The sequence below is a fragment of the Trachymyrmex septentrionalis genome, unplaced genomic scaffold (genome assembly GCF_001594115.1).
Source record: "Trachymyrmex septentrionalis isolate Tsep2-gDNA-1 unplaced genomic scaffold, Tsep1.0 scaffold127, whole genome shotgun sequence".
In the NCBI taxonomy this organism is placed as follows: domain Eukaryota; kingdom Metazoa; phylum Arthropoda; class Insecta; order Hymenoptera; family Formicidae; genus Trachymyrmex; species Trachymyrmex septentrionalis.
The window spans coordinates 979,998-1,004,111 of record NW_017304406.1 but is presented as its reverse complement, the minus strand read 5'-3'; the positions used below and the strand labels follow the sequence as shown (position 1 = coordinate 1,004,111).

Here is a 24,114-nt window from a genome sequence, read left to right as displayed (position 1 = left end):
GCTAAATTTATGTATAGAATAATTAATAAAATTTTATAAAAAGAAGATATTCTTCATCTATTTTTATTATACATACAAAAACTTGTTAGCACAAATAGAACTTTGTTTTATAACTTGAAAACAGCTTTGCTTATGTCCCCCTTCTTCAACGCGTCAAGAGCTTCTTTATATTGAGACAAAGAAAATACTTTGATTCCTAATTTATTGTAGGTAAGATATTTTTCGGACATTGCTTGCACCAAAGCCAATCCTTTACAAAAACTGTAGGGATTTATATTTACTCCTATGATGCTCAACTCCTTTTTGTAAACCTGTATAATAATTATAACTTTTAGTAAGAAACTATTAAAATTTTATATCTCTGAGAAGACTTAAGTTTACCTGAAATGGTTCAATCGATAGTTTTGCTTTCGGATTAGCGACACCAAATACGCATAAACGACCACCGGGCCCCAGAAAAGACATAGCCATTTCCATAGCTGGAGCACTGCCACAGCAATCCACGGCTAAATCAAACTCCTCTTTTAATTCCGTCGGATTTTTAACTTTATAATCGAGATCTATATACAAAAATATATCGCCATTAGAGAAAGAGAGAGAGGGGGTGGAGAGCTTTTTTAAAATTTTCAATATTCATTCAAATTTTTCATATTACCAAGATTGGAGGCAAGTTCTCTCCGTTTTTGTTGCAGTTCACTAATAGTGACAGTCTTTCTGAGGCCGTGCAAATGAAGTAGACAGGCCCACAATAAACCTATGATACCAGCGCCCATAACCAGAACTTTGTTTCCTACATTTACAGGATTTATTCTATCCCAGCCATGAGCCATGCACGACAATGGCTCAGTCAGCACTGCTTGTTGCATTTCAATTTCATCCGGAATTAAGTATATCTATTGTAAATATCGATAATATCAAACGATACGAATATCATAACGCAAGAATGAAACAGATAATTAAAATAGAACGAAAAATGGTAAAAATGAAGGGTTACATGCACAAAATATGTTTTATTAACAATGAATATAGATATCGCTTTAACCAATTTATATAGGTAGAGCCGACTTTTTCTCAATAAAAATATCGAGATCACTCTGTCTATATCACATCTTCTCAATTTTTTGCATATATTTTTATAGCTTTAAATTAAAATGCTATTAAAATAAATTTTACCTAAAAATAATTATAGTTATGTGTTATTTAATCAGTTTTTTAAATTTGAGACTTTTGTTTTGTATTTATTTATATTACGAATTTAATTGCGAAAATTTTAATCAGCTTTTTTAAACGCATATAGGAAATAGAAAAATTAAAATATTTTTTAATAGAGGACATTTAAAAAAAAAGTTAAATAAAAAGTAAATAACAAAAATATAAGGACTCTTCGTATATAAAATAAGTAACAATAAATAAAAGGCAAAATAAGAGTCAGCGCATTTCTTTAAAAAGTCATATAATTAAAGGAAATTAAAATACAGAAAAGATATATAATAAGAAATAATAAAGATGAAAATAAATTACAATATTACAAGTTTCGGCTATCGGATTGAGCCCTCTTCAGACGTTAAAAACATAATGGAATTAACAGTATTACAAAATAATTATCGCAAATGTTCGCAAATTAAAGATATACGCAGTTTGGTTGAGTCTCGATGTAGAACTCGACATTATTCACGTACGATTGAACAGCCAAAAATGTGTCATATTTCTTAGAAAAGTTCAACAAACATATGTAAATTATCAAAACTAATGTATCTATATAAATATAACGAATAGTAATAAAAAACATAAAGACGAGTGGAACGCAGGCGTGAAAAACGGACATTGTGTGTATCGACTAATGTGCACGCTCGCTGAAACGGATCACCACGAGACTCAACCGAACTGCGTATATCTTTAATTTGCGAACGTTTGCGATAATTAATTTATAATACTGTTAATTCCATTATGTTTTTAACGTCTGAAGAGGGCTCAATCCGGTAGACGAAACTTGTAATATTGTAAATTATTTTCACCTTTATTATTTCTTATTATATATCTTTTCTTCCTTTTTATCTTTTCTGTATTTTAATTTATTCCTTTAATTATATGACTTTTTAAAGAAATGCGCTGACTCTTACTTTGCTCTTTATTTATTGTTATTTATTAATATTAAATGCAATATTTTTAAATATTTATGCTAAATGCAATATTAAAAAGTATTACATTTTTAATAACGATAGCTGATTAGTTTCAGCAACTTTTAATGTACATTCTGTATTAGTGCTCAGATATTTTTACTAAGAAAAAATCAATACTAAATTGGTCGAAGAATCTGTTGTTACATCCATTTGAAGTGTTCTGTATTGCGTACCTGTGTTTCTGGAACAAGCGCGTGAGTAGCCCATCCACCATCTTTGAAAATACCTATGGTATTATTTATACCACCAGTTGCACAATAATGATAATTCGCGTTGTGACAATGATCGCATTTGTTGCACCCATCATTAGGATCGACAGCTACACGTTGACCGATTTTAAAGATAGTCACTTCCGATCCGACTGCATCGATAGTACCTACAAACTCATGCCCAAGAGTCAGAGGGCCATCCTCTTTACAGGGAAAGCTTCCCTAAAAAATACGTTATTTCAAAATCAAAGTATGAATGTATATGTATATCAGTATATGTTTAAACTCGTGTGTCCGGTAATATATCATGCTATGAGATAATCAACAAAGTTTTAATCTTTATCTTAAATCACGTTAGTTCAAACAAAAGTACAATTATCAGCCTATAATAAAACGAACAGCTACTGATTGTGACTCTAAATGTACGTTTTTTCTACTTTAAATATTTCCATATAATTTTCAAGTAATTTAAATAATAAAACTATTAATTGTGTTTTATATAATTTCCCACACAGGATCCCACACAGCTCCGATTAAGTTCCCAGGGAGTTCATTTTGCTGAGCTCTCGGCGAGCTTATAAAATTCGACAAAATGAACTCTCAGGGAGTTCATATTGCTGAGCTTTCAGGGAGCTTACCAAATTTGACTAAATAAGCTCTCAGCCCAGTCGACACAAATTGAAAGTAATATAAAGTCTGTTCACCTTGCTTACACTTTTTTACACTCAGCATCTTCATTTTCTTTCTTTTCAGCGCTAAATATATATCTATCTCCTTTTAAGTGTAAAAAGTGTAAAAAAGTGTAAGCAAGACGAACAGACCTATGATGACAATGTTATAATTTTACACTTCACATATAACACCACATGTTGTATTACATTTATATTATAGAGTTCGAAAATTTCCATGGAGTTCTTTTTGAAGCTTAAATAAAGTTACACAAATTTTATGAGATTCCCATGCTGTGCTATGTAGATTTTGTCTGAAACTTTTATATTTTAGGATAATAAAATATTTTTATAGCATAAATTATCTCCTACGAATAAGCAATATCGCTAATAAAAAAAAAACAATATTGTATTTATAAAAATTATTATATTAATTGTAGAACGTAAAAATTGTGATAATTAGAATCATTAAAACTTTTTATGTTCTACAAGTTCGCTAATAAAAATAATTTATTTTTACAATTTTTACAGTATAATTAACATACTTCCAAAATATGAAGATCTGTCCCACAAATTCCGGAATATGTGACCTTAATTCGGACCTCATTTGCAGCTGGTTTTGGAAGAGCATCTCGTTTCTTTAAAGTAAGTGACTTGCTTGAAGAATTGAAGCTTAAAAATTCCATTGTGCAGTCCGTATCCACTTGAATCTTGTTACGAGAACACTAAGAAAGTCAACCCTCATCATCCGATATTTATACATAAACTGACGGCGTTAAGTCGTAAACATCTTTAACCGATAACACTAAAGCTTAGTTTACAATAGCTGTAAGATGTAATTCACAAGAGACTGTAGTTAGGATGTAAGAATTGACCAATCATAGTCGAATGTTCCCCTTATGTATGACAGTGACCGGTTAATTCTTATAATTACAATCACTTACAACTATGCGGCTGTTGTAGAGTAGACTTAATATCTTATCAATATATAGTGATTACGCAAGACTGGTAAGACGTGTATGTATATAGAGATAGCAATTGTGGGCTCGATGTCATGAAAAGGTCAGGGCAATTATAAGTAGATTAGAGCGAGAATAAAATTGCTCAAGCGCAAATAAAATTATTTATAATAATTTATAGCAACGTTGCAATCTTACAAATCGCAGTGCAACATTGCAGAAATACATAAACGTAGGAGTAAAAATGATTGTAATAATATCGGCTTGTGTGTGTGTGTGTGTGTGTGTGTGTATAGAGTATTAGCAAAATAAGATGCCACAATATTAAATCCTATACTTAGATCCGATCTACTATTAAAACAAAAAAAATGAAAAAAGCGTAGTCTATAGAAGATATGTGAAAAGTCTTTAAAAAATTTTAATCCTTGATTTTAATATCGCGAGATAGATACATGTTTGGAGAAGCTAATGATTTATCAAATTATATTATCTTGATCAGGGATTTGGAATTTTTAGAGAGTGTGTTCAAAGTTCTTTTAGGTGCGCGTAATAGTTATAAAGAATATAATAACATATGTACAATGAAGATAATTGTATAAATTTCCATTATAATAGATATCGCGTTACTTATATGTGGAATGCGCGTTTCAATTAGTCATCACTTTAAGCGTAAGTTTTTTTCTCACCACGAGAAAATAATGATACTGAAGCGGAAAATTCATTCATGCACGGCAGATCGACTCGTTATGAACGAACGTCCTTCAATTCATGAGGAATTTCGGGTCAACGGGACACAGAGCTGAATAACTGGTTGCACCGGGAAACCGGAAATGGGGTCGAGAATGACGTCATCTCAACTCCGTTTATTCAACCCCCAGGAATAAACTAGGTTACTAGGACAAGCTACCCTCCCCCCTATGCTGATCTTTTCACAAAAAGAAATACTTCACTCCAAAAAATACGCTCTGAATTACATAATACATGTGAGTTTTTTATAAACTACAATGCTATATAAGCTAACTATTAACAGAAAATGTCGATTATAATATAAAAAGAGTAATTATAAATATCCCGATAATTTAATTTAGTATTAAACGTAATAAATCTATGATTATAATCTTATTAACGTCATCGCTCTTAAAATAAAGTTATTCCGGAATCTTCAGTTATAAAATAAGAAATATATAACATCGATATATAATATCAGCGTGTTAAAAAATTTCGCTCTTTTAGTGTATTTTCCAGATAAAAATCATTCAAGAGGCAAAAATCTAATTCATCACTCCGTCGCGTTTTCCTAACGATATAAGAGAAACGATCAAAGCTTTAGCGACCCACGGAGTGACATTTAAACAAAGCAGTATGAGCAGAATAATTTAATAAACCTGAAGTACTCGTAAACATTTGTGACTTATTTTTATCTTATTCTGTCTCGAATGTCGAGTGATAAAATAACGCGAATAGATACAATTAACATTGGATATTTCATGGTACGTACATATTTAATATGTTTTTCGTAGAAATTGTCCCGTCGTGTATTCATAAGTGCCAATGATGGCACGTGCTTTGATTTCTGAACGAGCTGCAAGGTGAATGGACCGTTCAACGTCACAGCCTCAAAGTAGGTCGCCGTGGTCGGCTCTGGGTCGCGTATCGCCTTGTCTCTTGTACTGCCACCAGCAACGGCAGTACAGTTCATTGAAAAACCGGGACTCGATCAATATCTCCCCCGATAAGCACATTAATAGCAATTTGCGATATGGATATCGAATTCTAGACTCTTTGTGCAATAATCATTTATCGAATTGGGTCGCCGGAACCTGTATCGACTCGTATCTAAGAGTGGAAAACGATCGAAAAAACGTGGAACGGAAAAGAGAAAAGGAAAAAAGAAAGAGGAGACAGACGCATGAACGGAAAGCGGAAGCAGCCAAGTTGCTCAATGGAAGAGCTCAATCCCTGCGAGCGGATGCGAATGGGTAGGCAGCCCATTGAAGGTTGCACGGGTATATTCGCATTGCGTATGCGCAGCTTTGACGTTTCTCTTTATCCAGCAAAAGGATGTGAATACTCGCTTCATGTTTCTCTTCGTTACGCCACACGAGAGAATCTCATCGCGATAACGAAAGGAACTGCTATTGTATAGACGTAATCTCATGAGAACTTCTAATTTCTTAAAAAAAAAAAAATAAAAAAAAAATTATGAATACAGGATATCCCCAAACAGAATATCAGACCTTTTTGATTTTTTCATAGCAAAATATGAAAATATAAATAATCTTCAAATTATAACCGAAACTATATTTGCTTTCTCAAAAACTAAACCTTTCAACAACCAATTAACTAAATAAATTTCATTTCGTTTCTTTTCAGTCCATTTACATTAAGCAAAGTCTATTTTAAGGATGTATGTGTCATATATCAAAGTATTATCAAAAATTTCAGTTTGTTCTATTATTACGTTTAAATACCTGTGCAAAATTTAAGCACTTTTTTTATTGGTTTATACATTATTTAATTTTCTTATTAGTCTTAATTTTTATACAAAATTTTGTAATTTTTTGCAAATTTGATAAAATCTTAGCATTACAAATTAAATTAAATTTATTACATATATTAATTCATGCAAAAGTTTATTTAAATCTGCTTACTCGTTCAAAAGCTATATTTACCCAAAATTGCAGCAAAATATCATCAATGGCTACATGAAGCCATTATCAACTTATTTTGTTTAATTATTTCGTTTAAATTATTTGTTACTTTTTTATTAGTTTTATTAGTTTTACTATTTTTTATTAGTTATTTTTTATTTCGGATATTTATAACAAAAAATTGTTGGCTGATATTGGTTTTTAGCTGATTTTGTGGCTAGTACTTTAAGCTGATATTGTACAGTCAAAACATCTTTAATAAAAAATTTTAATTTTAGATTCTATTACAAAAATAGTATCAATGGAAAAATCTAATAAATAATAATTTATCCCGATATTTTCGCTGAGAGACAATTGATTATCAATGAATCTGTTGTTAAAAAATAATGCGTGAGAAGACATTTCATTTATAGCAAAAAAAATTGTAGAGATATATTAATTAGAAATCATTAATATACATATATATAATGAAAGAACAAATCTAGCATAATGTCCCGTTAATGTTAAAAAATACAAATTAGATATGTAAATTGAGACTCGTAGACAAAGTTTTCTTTTCACTTATCTCACCATTACAACTGTTATTATGTTTCAAGTTTTTCTTTGTAAATCATTGATTATTTGCTTAAATGAAACGTATATCGAAAAATGTTGTTTTTTTATAGCTCGGCTACCGAATATGACGTAGCTGTCTACGATCTTTTAACACTTGATTTTTTAACATCTTGAGATGTAAAAAAACATCTATTCTTCAGCACAACGAAGTAAAAGGCTTCGACAAGCAACACTTGGAAAATTACACCTTTCGCGTCTTTGTTCGATATTTTATTTTTCTCTCAACAAATTTTACATATATAGTAAAAATTATATATACTAAATGATATTACTACATAAAATGTAATTTTTGTGAGAAATAGATCTTCAAGACTATTACTAAGACTAAGCTCTCTCATATGCAATCATTGGATTTGATTAAATAAGCAGTTACGAATGACTATTACCATGTTGCAAAAATAAAAACATCGATATTGTGATAATGTCATTAATAAAAATATAAAAAAATGAAAAGTATAAATAAAGATAAATTGAAAATTGACATCGTATAATTTCATCAATATGTTTAAATGTTTCTTATTAGGAAAGTAACAACTTCGAATACATTCTGCACATAATTATTGTTAAATCTGTGTCATGCACGTGTGCTAGATTAATGACATTATCATATTTACAAATTATCTAACATAAATAGTTAGGAATACGTATTCAATTCTAATTATTTTCATTAATTGTAACAAAAAATGTAAATAAGAAATTGTGAATGCATTTTGATTCTTTCTTTCTCTATCTCTGTCGTTGGTTCATTTGTGAAATTACGTATTTGTTAGTTAACTATAATAAAATGTAATAAAATGAAAGATTAACAGAACGAGAGGGCGTAGAAGTTTGCTGCGTAAGTATCGATTGGGGACGCTGTTCGCCAACGAGACTAGCCTACATTCTGTCTCTTTTCTTCACCCTTCCGAGTTACGAAGGCCGATTTGTCTCCCTCTCTCCGTACCCTCTCAACGACCTAGAAGTTCTCATTCAACGCTCCCTCCTCTTTGCTCTTACTTAACCTTGCCACCCTCTATCGTTCTCTTTTTGCTTCCTCTTCTCTTGCGATTGCGTTTCGGTGGACGTTTCAAAAAAAATAGAGATGCATAACGAAAATGTAGAAAGGAGTAATAAATATCATAAATAGAGGAAATATTATAAGCGGAGAAAAGATTAAGTGCCACTCATTTAAGCTAATAAAAAATAAATACCACTCATTTAAGCTAAAACAGAAAATTAATATACGTAATAATAAAAACACAAATTAATATCTCTGATTACAATTATTTCAATATAGAGCGATTATTGTTACGAAAATACTACTTCTCGTTGAACGAGGATTGAGACGATTGAACGAGTTGGAAACATAGAAAGGGAAGGCGAATCAATGCTGAATTTGTGAATGTGTGTGAGGCATTTTATTCAATTTCCAGAGTTAAATTTCGTGATAAATACGGATTTCAATTGAAATAAATTTATATAAACTTCCACTGTGAAACTTTAAATTATAAACATCTCAAGTAAACGAGATTAAATCAATATTGCCACAATTCAATAGTTTTAACGATCTCGAAGAAAATTCGGTAGGGCAGTGATTTAGTGCTAAAATTTTTCCCGATGAATCGTATCACCGCCGTTCATGAAGGGTATCGTTGGATGCAGCGATGGTACGTACATACATACAAGGGGCGAGGCCACGTACCGTTACAGAGGGAAGGGTGGCTCAGTGAATCGTATCCGTGTCACGAATGCGCGCGTCTGCTGCACTCCATCCCCTCGCTACCCCTTCGCGGTCAGCGCGAAAGAGGTGAATGCAGTTGGCCGTCATTTTGCAATCTGTTCAGACGCCATTCAGATGCGTTCGACGAGAGTCCGATCCGTCGCAGTCGCGAAATTTATCTGCGGAGCTACGTATCGTATCTTATCGTCTGCCACGATGTCAATGTGCGCAGGGTGATGCTGTTTATCGCGATAACGTCTTAACGAGACGTAACAGACCATCTCGAAAGGAAGAGAAGGACCTTCTTCTCACTCGCCTCGGCAAGGTATATGATCAATGCAAATGCGAATGTATGTGTGTTTCAACGTTATCATCTCAATGTGTTATCAGTAGAAGTGCAATATCATTATTATGCACTGCGTTGAAAATAATATGATTATCAGCTCTTTGGAAAAAAATAATATTATCGGCTCTTTCTTGCAAAAATTAAACGATTAAATTCTATTGTCAAAAGAAACTAACTAAATTTCGTTATATGTTTATATCTTAATATAAATTAGATGACAAGGCTTAATGGATCGAGTAATTTATCAATTATGCTACTGCGAAATGTATTCGATAGTTTACAAATAAATTGAATACATGTTTATAAGCATAGATAGTTTTTGAATCAATAGACTTATGTCTAATAGTAATACATGTTGCGACTTTACGAGGCACTGTTCTATTTTACGACTGTACATACAATGAATTAAATAATTTAATTCTTATATTATATAAGTTACGACAAAATGTTACAAACTTCAAAAATTAAGAATCGATTCAATGGTATTCTTCTCGCGTGTATTCTTCTCATAATAAATAATTCACTATAAAACATTTATAGAAATAGAAAGATAAATAGATAAAAGCATTTATTTCTAGAACAAGTCCTGTAATGAAGAACATTAATGAATAATAAAGTATAATAAAAAAAGAAAAGATAAAAATATACAAAATAGTAAAAAGTAAAACGGCAATAATAATGAGGAACAAGAAAAAAGTAGAGCAGAGAGAGAGAGAGAGAGAGAGAGAGAGAGAGAGAGAGAGATAAAGAAAGAGCCGTTTATCAAAGTAAACACGGAAAGAAAAAATTTGATAAATGCTAATCCTATGTCGTAACGGCAAATTCCATTTGCGAATATAGAGATAGCAAATTGTTTGCAACAAATGCAAAATCTTGATCAAATATGCAAATTTGTTTGTTTGTAGCAAACAAATTTGATAAATTAAATTTTGCAATGCCTTTGCGTTCATAGCAAAATTATTTTTCTCAATGAAAAGACACTACTTTTTACCAAGATCTTATTTATATCTTTTATGATTATTCGCTAAATATTAATCTTATCGGTATTTATCGATGCAAAATTTGTTTTTAATTTCCAAAAATTTTTATTACTTAATCGTTAAAGAAATTTACAAAAAAAAAAACAATCAAATTATAACTATCCACATATGATATTTGAATTTCTTTCTTCGATCAATCATTGTAACGTAATTTTACGCAAGTGCGTGTATCCCCGGGTGCGTGCGCTCTAGCGAAAACTCGTAAGCTTCCTGTGGAAGGATGAATGGGGATCAATTCAGTTAGCAGCGCGAGAGCTGCTCTAACATTCGTTCAAGCTTTTTCATTTAAGAATACGATACTGTACAGTAGATTTTCTCAATTTTCGTGTTTAGAAAATTTTTCTTCTTATTTCTTACAATATAAATCACAATATAAATCATGCGTGAGTTTGAAGAAGAGATTTTTCTCAATAGCCAGTGATATATCACTTCTAATTTTTCGATAAGTCTTAAAACATGTTTCTCAATCTTGAAACGACAGAGTAATTTATTTACATTAGTGTGAAATCGAGACACGCGAAGTCGAACATTCAGTACCGGTGGGCTTATTGATTTTTAGCTACTACAATGATTGCCGCTTGCCATTATCGTACTATAGACAGTAAGTAAAAAGTATCAAGATTTGTCATTTACTAAAAAAAGAATCGATACAATATGAAATTGGAAATTGTGAATGAAGTTATTATCTATAAGATTTTATCGTACTACTGATTAAATCGAACTAAAGAGGTTAAAAAAGTATACAAAAAAAAAAGGTATAAAACACAAATGATGCGGATTTCTTAGTGGGATGTGATATGCTTGAGTGTAAACGGCAAATATGAACATCCGGTTTCGTGAATCATCGCTATATTCTTGAGAAGTATACGTACGTAAGATGTTTAGGAAGATATTCGTGGCTGTGTTTATCTATCATTCAGATCAACGGAGAAATTAGCGCGAATACTTGAAAACTTTAGTTAACAAATTTTAGTTAGCCAAAAATAAGGGAAAATATACATATAGCGATGTTAGGAAGAAGTTTGCAATTTTTGAAGTAATAAGTATCTAAAATTCTAAAATTCTAAAATTTTAATTATTTATCGAGTGCGACCGAGAGCTTTCAGAAAGGCAATCTTAATTTAAAACATCTTTTTGAGAGCAACCAATTGGATATTCGTGTAAAGAGATTGAATGAATCAGCCACGGTATTGCGACAAGTTGGGAAAGGACTTCATTTAATGCGATGAGACAATTTATGGGATAATTCAGTTCCGCTTCTGGTTTCTTTCCGCCGTACTAGTGATTGCACGTAAAGGATTTTGCTTCTCCAAATAAGTTATTTGAAAAAGAAGCAACGTCCGCTACATACATATCGAATAAAACCCATTCCCGACGAATCCCGAACGCAACCTCACCGTCATTAATCGCACGTGCTCCGCTTTCATTCACGCCAACTCCCACCTATGTGAATAACACGGTACAAGCGTTTACATTCACACCGCGGTTGGCCGGCGCCAATGGGCCGACGAGACCGCCGTCGTCCCGATTGGCCGGCGCTTACTCCCAACGTACTATGCGAGAGAACGAGAGGAATGCGAAACGAACGTGAAACACTATGAATAGAACCAAAGCTCCAGGTCAAGACATATGCAACGGAGCGTCTCTCGGCTAGTTCCGACGAAGGAGTTTGCCTGGCTTCGAATCCGCGGCAATATGGCCGTATCGCCGTACACACAACCCCCATTCTCGGAGCATCGTGCCCGTAAATCACACGTCAATACGCCGCTTGATATATTGTTGTATGTGCTGCTGACGAAAGGTATCGATCAAACATCAGCGTGAAAAGCAATCCTTCTCTTCCGCTCGCTCGTACGCTCATTCGCTAGCAAATACCGTACATATATCCGCTTGCTATTATTACATCAATGAGAAAACAGGATGTGATTTATTCACGATGCTCCGACTTCGGGATAGTGTATGACGCGAGTTGACTGTGTACGTGCGTGTGTGCGTATCGTTTATGTATGTACGCATATTGCAATTCATGGCTGACAAATGGCAAATGGACAATTTTTTTACGTCGCTATCCCATTTTTTATTTTTTCCCCTTTTTTGCTTTTGCAATTCTCTTTTTATCGTTCATTAGAAATAACGAATTATTTTTACTTCTTGTTCATAATGTAAAATAAGTTCCCTCTTCCGTTTAACGTTATCTATTCGTTGAAATTGCGTTATATTTATTACGGTTAAAGTTATACGTTAAATTTTTGTTAAACAAAATGTTAGAGAAAATGATAAGATTTAATTACACACGGGGAAAGAAATTTTTGTACAATATTTACAATGCTTCACAATATCGTAAAGCTTCTAGTTATGTTATAGTCTGTGTGTGTGCAATTTTATTATTATTTTTATTATAGATGGTACAAGTGTTTCCTTGACTCATCATCATGCAAATGATGTTAATTATTATGATGCAACAATCAACAATAGCGATAATATAAATCCTCTGGAAAAATTTTATCTAATCACTGAACAAAAGTGGCGTAAGGATACACTAGTGCCAATCTCCTTATTGCCCTCTACGAAGGGAATGCCTACGAGATCCCATCACAGGTAATGCTTATGTGTCGTGTAAAGATTCACAATACCAGCCGTAATCGTATTCCGGTATTTTGTTTCACAAAATATTAAGATTTACTCTTTATCTCAAAGTATTTTTAATACAGAATCCGGCAGTCCGTGACAGGACTGGATGATGCTGGAATGGATCTCCAAGTGGCCCAACTCAATAGTCAGACAGACAAGGAAGTACATTCCAGGACGACTTTATCATGGCTAGATTGGCATTTGCCTTACTTTGTAGCGCTTTGTGCAATCGCTGGCACTATTCTTTTTACATTCCTAGTAAGTCCTCACATCTTCTTTTTAAAAACAAATGACAAAAGCTTTATAGATATGTAAAAATCAATTGGTTTTACCATTGAATTAAATCATTGAAGACTGATACTGTTATATTAGGATTGTATAATAATAACGATAACTTTCCAACAGATCTTGTTATGGCTGCGAAAACAAATGTCGCGTGAAAAAGATAACGAAAATGGCGATCGGCACGGTCTGGTCGAGGAAGGTGCCACTTGTAAGCCAGACAAATCAACTAAAGATGCAAAAGAATCCGTGGAAGCTAAATGGGTTCACGAAGCAGTCGCGAAGCAATCTGCACCCAAGTACCCGGTACGACCAATTCCACAGACCTCTTTACCCGAGGTAAGAGAATCTACCTGCTATCAACGTAATTCTCACACAAATATTAAATGATCGTATTGAAAATAACCTTCATATTATGTTAAAAGTCTCTGGCAACGCCCGAACGTAAACCGGAAGCGATACGTATGAAAGCAAAAGGATTGTTGGAAAGACGTGGTTCGAGCACCAGTTTAACCATAGAACTGGCACCAGCTCCTGAAAGTCCGCCACATATGGTTACTCCTACCCGAGAATGTACAACGGAAGAGTTTTTGCTAAGTGCAGGAAATGTATTATCGAGGGCACAATTGAAAAAAGTTATCGAAAGTACGGGAACATTACACAAAGAATTTTGGGAGGTGCCACTAAATCTACCGGAAAAGGTGGATATTTGTGGCTCAGGAGTGAAGAATCGATACAGCTCTGTTTTGCCCAATCTACAAACGAGAGTGATTCTACCAGGTTCCTCCGACGATCTGCTCGCCGGTTACATAAACGCTAACTACATCCGGGTATGTAAATAATAATTTTGTGTTAAACAGTATGAAATAATGCCTGAGAAAACTTGTTTGATATGATACGTAAGCACTTTTTATCATCACAAATTGCACGAATTAAAAACTATTAATAGAAAACAAAATTTACAGGGATACGATGGCGAAAATGCTAGATACATCGCGACACAGGGACCATTAGCTAACACGATAGAAGACTTCTGGAAAATGATCTGGGCAGAAAAAGTTCCTGTAATCGTCATGATAACTAGATTGTACGAAGTGTCCAAACCAAAGTGCGAAGCGTATTTTCCCTTTGACATAAATAATCGCTTACAAGCTGGATCTTTCACAGTTATCGTTAATTATATCGATACGAGAAACGGATATACCGTCAGAACTATGGAGATTCGACACGAAGGAGAAAGGAGACATTTGCAACACTATTGGTAATTATTGTGCCTTTCATTTTCAAATAACAGAAACTCTATTAACAATAGATAAATATATTATTAGAGATTTGCATATATTACATTCTAAAATGTATCAACAGGTATGATTCATGGCCGGACCATGCTGTACCTCAAACTGCAGATGCGCTCGTTAGTATGGCCGCAGAGGTAAACGCTTCGCCAAAACCAGTGGTCGTCCACTGCAGCGCGGGTATAGGACGAACTGGTTGCTTCATAGCGATAGGAATAGGAATGAATCAACTTATAAGGGACGGAAATATCGATATATTGGGTATTTTGTGCCAGATGAGGTAAGGCAATAAGTTTTAATAAATACGTACGAACGTTGTAATCTTATGTACGTTGTAGATTTTATAAATACAAGTATTCTTAATATTTTAGATACGATAGGGGAGGGATGGTGCAAACGGCGGAACAATATGAATTTATTCATAGAGCACTTTATCTTTTCGAGCAGACACTGGAAAGCAAACCGTCGACTTCGAGCGACTGAATGAACATATTACTACTACTATTACAGATATTTCTTTCGCTTATTCTTTCGTGAAACGGGGCTTTATTATTGCCTAAGAGAATGTCACTTCGCGCAGAGCTATATGCTTACTGCAAAAAAAAAACATAAATTTCTAATGAATCTCGATGTCAGCCTGTGAACCGACGCTCTCATTTTTATCTCAATATTTCAACGAGTTCAAACTCGTTTAATAAGCTGCCATTTTCTACTGCCATGACAAATCGTTGACAATTGATATCAATCATCACAGAGCTCAAGAGGTAAAAAAAAAAAGGGTTCACCGTCGGAGTGCATTTTCTATAAGCAGGTGCTTTTTAAAACTGAGATATCACAAATAGGTTAATAAAAAGAATATTTATGTTTATAACAACGCGCGATATGAATCGTGTGGCACGTACGCTTAAAAATTAATATTATATTATTTTATATAAGTTAATGAATATATAGTATGAAAATATAAAATATAATATGAATTAGAAATAATCTCTAAATACGGCGATAATATATTCGCGATTCGTATCGTAAAATTTATATCTAAAGATCAGACACTAAACTTGGGATTTAATTATCTACACATTCCTCGTGTGTTAGGAAATAGTTTATAAGTTTCAATAAAACTTTAAATACAAAAATGTGTAGAAACGGTTTCGCGCGTATTAATATAACCGATACTAATGTACGATATTCTTCGCTATTATCATGTTTCGTGATAGAGTAGATACATGATACATGACAAAATTTATTAAATTGTCTTAGCGTGTAAGAGCTAAAGTTAATGGTAATTACTTTAATGATACATAATGTTAAATGTGAGCTAAATGTAATACGTATGTGTGTATATACATATATACATATATATATACATATATATACATATATATATGTGTGTGTGTGTGTGTGTGTGTGTGTGTGTGTATATGTATGTATACATACGTGTATATATATTATACGTACAATCATGAAATTAATTATCTGGACAATCCACCATTATATTGATGATTTTTTTCAAACTTTTTCCGTTGGAAGTTGATTAAAAGTTGATGGTTAAAAATTGTTCCACGCATTACGACACTGGTAGTTTCACAATTAGTTGTCCAATTATAAATGCTACTATCAATGGCATTATTATATAAGAAATTATCGATAATTGTCTGCATTGTCCAGACAATTAGTTTTGTGACTACATATACAGGATATATACTAACAATAAATACGATAAAAGATTTTACAAGGGATGATTCTTTATACAAATTTTTAAGACGAAAACTTCATATGATGATATATCCGAAACGGCTTAGTTTTAAAGATACAGATTATCAAAGTTGAAGGAAAAATTTCATTTTTTCTAAAAATTTTCAAAACCACTTGACTAATTTTGATGAAACTTTGTATATGTTTAAAGTTTTATCAAAATAACTTAAGTGCGAAATTTTTCATTCCACTTTGACACTGTTCTGTATCTCCAAAATTAAATCGTTTCGGACAAACGGTCATAAGAAATTTTCGTTTTAAATTTGTGTGAGAAATCACCCCTTAAAATCTTTTAGCATATTTAGTATACACCCTGTATATCAGTGATACGCGACACATGAATAATTGTTATAACAAGAACTAATTTATGGGACCCAAATCGACTAGATATTGTTTCATATTAGTTCCTACTTGATTTTTAAGTCTTCATAATTTTTGCTTTTATTTAGCTGACTAATCGTAAGACTGAATACGAATAGTGCAATATGATTTAAAAGAAAAATAGGAAGAGACAATGGCTTGATAAAAAAAATCTGAATAAGAGTCAATTTGATAGACAAATACGAGCCAAATGCAACGTAGTTGTAGCGAATATACCTACATGTGTGTGTATCCAATAAACAACCAATATTCTCAATTATATTAAACTATGCTGCTATAGAAAATATACACAAGTATATTCGCTCTCTCTAACAATTTTACTCGTTTATTTATCAAATTGAGACTGATTTAATATATATTATTTATATTCAAATTCAACTTAATAATAAAGGAATTTTAGCAGTTAAAAGTAAATATATATTTTATTTTAAAAGATATTATACAATATTATAAAGAAACTAATTTATATAATAATATAATTTTCGTGTTGTTTTATTTAGAAAAATATCTGTTTTGTTTATCTCAATTATAAATTATATAATATATAAAGAATCTAAATATTGTGTACACAATATCAGTCGATAGTTATGTAAAAATCGAGAATGTAAATTTAACTTTGAAAATGTAAATGTCTTCACTGATATGATATGTTAAATGAAAATTAATATTCAACCACAATAATGCATTTTTCGATTTTAATATGTAAGTGAATTAATACGAAAAAAAATTCGAATCGACTTGTATTTGAATTATTATCGCAAATTTGCATGACAATAAACAGCGTTAACGTTTCGTTAATTGATTAAATGCAATTAATCTTTTTTGGCCGCTAACATTTTTAGAGTATTTAATAGATAGTAGAATAATAATTGATATATGTGCTAAAATTCTCAATAGTGTGAAATAATCTTGAAATTCGCGACGTATACGTCACGATGTATTACATATATTTTGAGGTGTTACTTATTGACTAATCAGAAGACACGGTAATGTCTCGCGCTAAGACACGCGCAGGGACATGTCAGCGCTCGTTTTAATTGCAAGGTCCAGTTCGAGTGTCTCGATTTAGTCCTAGACAAATGAAAATCTAACAATTAAGCGGAACGAGATGTAGAATCTGGCTTTCTCGTGCACACAAAGACATAGTGCAGTTTCATACGTGTGCTAGTAAAGAAAGCGATGAAGTCCCTCGATATGCATATATCCGCATAATTATCGCTTATTATTTGTTTGTATTATCGATTTAATGCCTCCGAAAAACATACGTATATTTATGCATACGCGCGTATAGAGCATACAAGTACATATGTGAGCATATTATGTATATATAGATTGTACAGAGAGAGAGAGAGAGAGAGAGAGAGAGAGAGAAAGAGAGAGAAATTATGTATTTAAGAGAGTATGTATTTGTTTAAAAGAGACAAACTATATTATTTATGAACGGGTGAAGTCACAAACAATATTTGATATAAATGTATTAATAGGCAATGATAATAAACGATAACAATAATAATGTAACAATGATAAATAACAATGATAAATGGTAAAAGTAATAATAATAATTTAGCAACCCCTTGGTGTTCAATTGTACTTACATGGTGTAATAAATGTTTATAGTGTCTACACACACAACATAAACACATAGATGCATGTACTTTCGACACCTTCATAATTTCCTAGTTTATCGCTGCAATTACATTTACGATATGCATCGAAAATATATCTAGTATTTCTTTAAAATTGTCAAATTGAAAAGGAACTAGCCATAACATCTTAATGCTTTAGAGGTAAACATCAACTAAAATAAAAATTTTAATTAAAATGAATTATTTAAAACTCATTTTAGTTGACAACTCGACATTAAAAAAACAAGCAAATATTTTAATAATTTAGCAATTCAAATTTTTTGCAAGTAGTTTACAATATCTTTATATCGTTTATCGCGTCGTTTTATATAGTTTAAAATAGGAATCGTACATTCTGAATACGCCAAAATACGTCGTCATTGTAATTGATGCGATCAACATTTCATTTTAAAAATTTCGAAAACCGGTTTTACACCGTCGTGGCTGAAGGATCGAAATGTTTAAAGTCTAATCTATAATGTGCTCTTTGCTTCTTATTTTTTGCTTCTCACCATTTATTTTTACCTCTTACTTTTTTGCCTGTATAATTCCTCCGTTTTTCATCGTCTAAGATAAAAGTCAACAAACTTTAAAAAGAGACACGAACACGATAAAACAACCGCAAAGAGGAAAAAAAGGCAAGATGTAAAAAGCAAGAAACAGGAAGCAAAGAGCACATTATAGATTAGACTTGAAACATAATTCGAAAATGTAAAGCGGCATTGAATTGCATCATTGTTTCAAAATAACACGCACGTTTGATAATCGTACAGGTTAACAATTTCATATATCGTACTCACTGACAGGAAGTTCTCGAAGCAATCTCTACGTCCATCAGAAGTGGTAGGTATAAGAATCGCCGCCGTCGATCAGCACTCGTCCAAGCAATCGGCGCAGCACGGCGCGGAGTTTCATCCTGCAGATTGTAGCCATCTTGCTTCGTGAAAAACGCGGCATCTCGTTTCCCACATTTCCGCACTCGCTTTGTTAGACGCATCGTCGTGACCGGGACTTTTCACGCGCGCACTCCATTCAACCCTTCACTGAAACCTCGGACAATCTCGATGACAATCGCGCGTCGAATTCTCGTAAACGGACCACGCGATTCCACTTCGTACGAACGATTGACGCTCCGCGAGCAACTCGCGCGCGGCCGTTCGAACGAGATTATGCTCGATCACGTGATCGAGCGCTGCCTCGCAGGGCCGTCTTCACCTGCGGACGACGTTTTATCTGTGATAACCGGACGGATAACCGGATTTGTTCTTATCTCCTAGAGCGAACGATTCGAACCTCGAGTCTCGTCATCTGCCGCATGTAGTAACAAAATAATCTTAAAAGTCACTCCATCTCGTTCGGTTCTGATTTTGTTTCATTCTCATTCTTGGCGAGCCGGTGAAACTCTTCTTGGAAGATAAACAAGCATGCGCTACGATTACAGACCTCAATCGACTCGAGCAACGTTTTTGTATATACGTAATACTGCCCTTCGTGTAAACTTGGCATTTCTATTACAATTTCAACAAAATGCACAGCGAGTAAAAAGTGTATGTAGGTTCCATGAATTTTTAGAATTATTTTATACAGAGCTGAGAGAATTCGTGCAAAATGTTTTTGTTGGAGAAACATAAATTTTTATATTTATAGGAAATAATAATAAAGTAACTTTATGTAAAACTATCGATATTTCGCACAAATTTCATAACTTTTATTTTTACGTTATCATAAATAATTTTAATAAATTTGACTTAATTGCGCATCTTATTATATATTACACGTTTCATCCAATTATAATAATATATATATATATAATATATCTTTATGCTATCGCATAAGTTCAATTGTTATAAAAAGAAAAAAATAATTATCCGGAGAATTAAAATTGTTGCAAGATAAACAGTTATTACAAGTTGCAGAATTTCACCTCAGAATTTCATCTCGACAGAAGGTAAGATTTCATTCAACTAAAAACAAGAGAAAGATAATATTTATAAAAAAGACTTGCGGGAAAAATGTTTATATTACAGAACGACCGTATCATTATTTAACAATCAAACTTTTATCGTAGAAGTTTTCTTTTTTATATAAATCCACTCGCTATGGAAATTCCGCAAAAGACTCCATTCCTGCGACCCATGAAATACATACAAACCAGTCAAACAGATTTCATATGTATGCGTGCGTGCGTGTGGAGTACGCGAGGGAGGCACGGATTTTTAGTCCGCGACACGGGCGACTCGCGGAATAGCTCCGTACTGACGCAGCAAGGCTGCAGGAGTAGTGGCAGCGACGGCGACGGCGACGGCGACGGCAGTGGTACAGCTCGCTATCTGACTATCTCGTCGTCGTTATTCGCGCTACGCGTTCCCGCGAGTAAAAGCGGAACGCGCGCGTCGTATTCATGTGTCGCGCGTGTGCGCGTTTTCATCTGGACCCGCGAAACCGATCGCATATCCGAGACGCGCGCGCGATGGTGCCGCGATATCCATAATTGGTACATAAACCGATATATCGTCCGTGCGAATCGCGCGCGAGCGCGAGGAAGTAGTGCGTGAGAGAGAAGAGCGAGAACAAGGCAAGCAAGCAAGCAAGCAAGCGGGATTACGTGAAGAGATCTCCGGCCGAAGGAGGAGAGGAGGTCGAGCGAGTTCGCGCAGGATCAGGTCGGTTGCGGCGACGGCGACGGCGGTGGCGGCGTCGGCGGCTATGCGGAACGTCGTCGTGACGGTGCGAGACCTCGTCGCGGCTCGAACGTCGCGGAATGGGGCCCGTTGATCGGGTCCGGGAGAGCGGCTACGGGCTTCGACGACCATCGACGACGACGGAGGCATGGACGTCATCGGGGACGGGGATGAGCAGACCCTCCAGGCGATTCTCGGTGAGTTAGTTTCCTTTCTTTTATTCCTTCCTTCCTTCCTTCCTTCCTTCCTTCCTTCCTTCGCCTTTTGCGTTATCGCGAATGCGAGCAAGTTGCGCTCGTCAGTTTTTCTTTTTCTCGCTCCGATCGCGATGCGGCACCTTACCGTGCGTTTACACAAGCCAAGCGGAGCCAAGCGGAGCCAAGCGGAGCCAACGGACGGCTCGCGACGCGCGGCTCTCTCGTTTTCGAGCGTGTCGCGTAACGGTACTTAGATCCTTCTAAACGCGCTCGTAACAACTAACAGTAGGCGCGGATCAGAAGCGACACGGCTACGCGATGACAGCTACGGAATGTCGTGAATTTGACACCGACACCGTTATCTTGCATCGCGTTTTACGCTGTCACGATACCCACCAGGGACTCCGGGTTCTCCACCGAATATCGAAGCGTGCATTGACCTTAAACGTACGCACCGGATATACGCGCGCGTACGTTTTCAACCTTCAACTTTTCAGTTCGAGAGGAGCGAAACGACGCCATCGGTTCGCCGATGCTGGAATCGAAAGCAATGGAACGCAATTCGTGGAATTCGCGTGCGAAACACGCGGCGCATCGTCGGTGGGAACTCGAGGGGGAAGGGGTGGAGGGTGGGGTGGGGGGGGAGCGGAGGAGGTGGCGGAGGAGACGGGAGAGGAGGCTCGATCGGCGCTGCTAGGATCGCTATTGTCGCTATATGCATAGTGTTGCGCGTCATTACATTTGGCGAGAGAAAAGTCTCTCGATTTAGCGATATAAATAAATGCATTGCTCGTTAAATCAACTCGACCCAGTTGTCTTCTTTAATATCTGGGAGTCAATCTTGAAAGAGATAAAAATGACAAAAGGGTCATCAGATTCATCAGGTGCTGACACTGCTGATCAATATAATTATACAAATATTCTAGTGAATTTGTACTTACTCTTGTCATTTTTACCCATTTCAAGATACACAATCGAACCCCTGTAAAAACCCGATAATAAAATGCTGTATCCCCGTATTCTTAAAACGATATTTTTTTTATGTGCGACGCTCGTCGGTCTACGGAGGTCTCATTCGTATCGTTTGGCAAAGGAAATATCCGAAATTTGAGAATAAAAAATTGACGATAAAAATGTGCGTCGAAAGAGGATAAAGTTCGATCCGCGGTTTTGTAGGCGTCAACGCGTGCGATACGCTCGCGAAATCTTCCTTATCGCGAAACGCCGCGAGGTTTTTGCGTATCTGCGTCCCAGAAGATCCTTATCCTCGCCTATTAGCCTCGCTTTTCCTCGTACCGGCATGACAGTCCCGAAGCCGAAGGAAACAAATTGACCACGCGAGTCAACACCCGAAATCGTCCCATCGACGATCTCAGTTTCGTACTTAAAATTGTCACTCGAAAATACTGATCCGGTAGACTTCGGAGTTGCGAAGGTTAAAAGAGAAGAGTCATCATGCCGCTTACGTGGATACGGTTTATCCTACTTTTGCTTTGACTGCGACTCTGCCCTCTCCACACACTCGCGGAAAAACCGCCTTCGCATACCTGTTACACGCGCCTCTCAGTTTAATGCATCGCACTGAATCGCGTCTCGACTTTTTTCAATTTTACTTTTCCTCATTTGTAATTTATTCTTTTTAATTGCGTGACAATTTAAAAAAAATGTCTTTGACCCTTACTTCGCCCTTTATTTACCGTTATTTATTTTGTATAGGAAGAGACTCCTTCTATCTGTTATATATTTTTTTTTCTTTTTTTTGCTCTTTCCAGACCTCGCGTCCGAGGGCCTCGCTAGCTGCAACGACCGTCGATCATCGCAGTTGCGGAATATAAAATTAAATAGAAAAAAAAAAAAAGAAAAAAAATGTATGTAGATACGGGGATACGGTATCCCTCTCTTCCGCGTATATTTCTTTTTTCTTCGAATCGTTTGCGATTTGCGGCCTGTTCGACGTCGAGTGCATTCACCTGTAACGAGTGCAGCGTAGCGTTCCTTATGTAGGTCAGAGGTTGTAACGTAATGTCCCCTCCGATCTTCGAGATGAATGCATCCACCTCGTCCCGGCATGAACCAGGAACAAAGCGTTGTTGTTATCTCGTTGATCCTTTGTCGGTGGTGACTTGAGAAACTTGTACCGTCAGCGACGCCGATCTCACTACCAGATCCGAGTTTTATAGATGCGTTTAATCGTGGAGAGATTACTAATCATGGGGAAGAAAAGTGGAAATAAAAAAAATCTTTCAGAGACCTAGAAAGCGACGGAATGTTTTTCATCGAGACGTCGGTATGATTCCGGAAAACCGTTAGGCCGGGTCAATCCTTTCAGTAACAGTTATTGGTCGATTCGATCGTTCCACATAGATCTCTCATTTTTTTCTCTCCTGCGGCCCGTCGACGTTTATCCTCCCAGCCGTTACCAACAATTCCACTGTTCTCTCTGCTACTGCAGACAGATAGTGAAAGTCGCGTGGTGAACGTGCTTTTCCGTTTATTTGGAATTAATGGTTTGATAATTCACGGTAACCTACACTATAAGACGGGCAATGTACCGCTATATACATTCACTTTTTGAGTCACCTGTCTATTCTATCGATACTAACATTTCTCTTGTTCAACCGCGCTCCTTTCATCCTCCAAGAAACCGCGTCTCTCGTCTTTTGTGTTAAACGTCTTTTAAATCGAATGAGAATAATATGATTTTAATGAAAAGGTTTGATGAGAGAGATACTGGAGGCTATTACGGAGTAACGCAGACGTTAAATGAATTATTTAATGACAACGTGTTAATGTGTACTACACGTTTACTTGTACACGTATATGATAAAACGCGTCATTGACTAGAAAGATGTGGAACACGACGTGATTTCATTCGTGCGTTTCGAAATGTTTTATTTTTT

At 35.1% G+C, this 24,114-nt stretch overlaps 3 protein-coding genes across 4 annotated transcripts in view; 2 read left to right on the top strand and 1 right to left on the bottom strand.

The window, feature by feature from the left end:
• Positions 1-47: 47 nt before the first annotated feature.
• Positions 48-5,748, bottom strand: LOC108756424 (sorbitol dehydrogenase-like). Of its 2 annotated transcripts, none has more exons than XM_018500208.1 (6): positions 5,515-5,748; positions 3,603-3,782; positions 2,354-2,611; positions 656-893; positions 382-560; positions 48-311 (listed from the first exon to the last, which is right to left on the bottom strand). In XM_018500208.1, exons 1-6 carry the CDS (start codon positions 5,713-5,715, stop codon positions 108-110), a joined length of 1,260 nt encoding a protein of 419 aa, XP_018355710.1. In that variant the 5' UTR covers positions 5,716-5,748; the 3' UTR covers positions 48-107. The 2 variants fall into 2 exon arrangements, with proteins under 2 accessions (XP_018355710.1, XP_018355711.1); XM_018500209.1 differs by having other exon boundaries at positions 382-557; positions 653-893; positions 5,515-5,747.
• Positions 5,749-8,968: 3,220 nt separating this feature from the next.
• On the top strand, positions 8,969-15,543 carry LOC108756422 (tyrosine-protein phosphatase non-receptor type 7-like). Its single transcript, XM_018500201.1, is given in 9 exon segments — positions 8,969-9,277; positions 9,280-9,306; positions 12,770-12,965; positions 13,079-13,256; positions 13,404-13,619; positions 13,706-14,110; positions 14,246-14,541; positions 14,646-14,855; positions 14,947-15,543. Coding segments are annotated over 9 exon segments (1,845 nt in total). The 5' UTR covers positions 8,969-9,072; the 3' UTR covers positions 15,059-15,543.
• Positions 15,544-20,588: 5,045 nt separating this feature from the next.
• Positions 20,589-24,114, top strand: part of LOC108756494 (myelin regulatory factor-like protein) — a 30,630-nt gene continuing 27,104 nt past the window's right edge. The window contains exon 1 of the mRNA XM_018500361.1: positions 20,589-21,214. Within this exon, the coding sequence (XP_018355863.1) occupies positions 21,166-21,214 (49 nt within the window). The 5' untranslated portion in view covers positions 20,589-21,165. The remainder of the gene's footprint in view (positions 21,215-24,114) is intronic.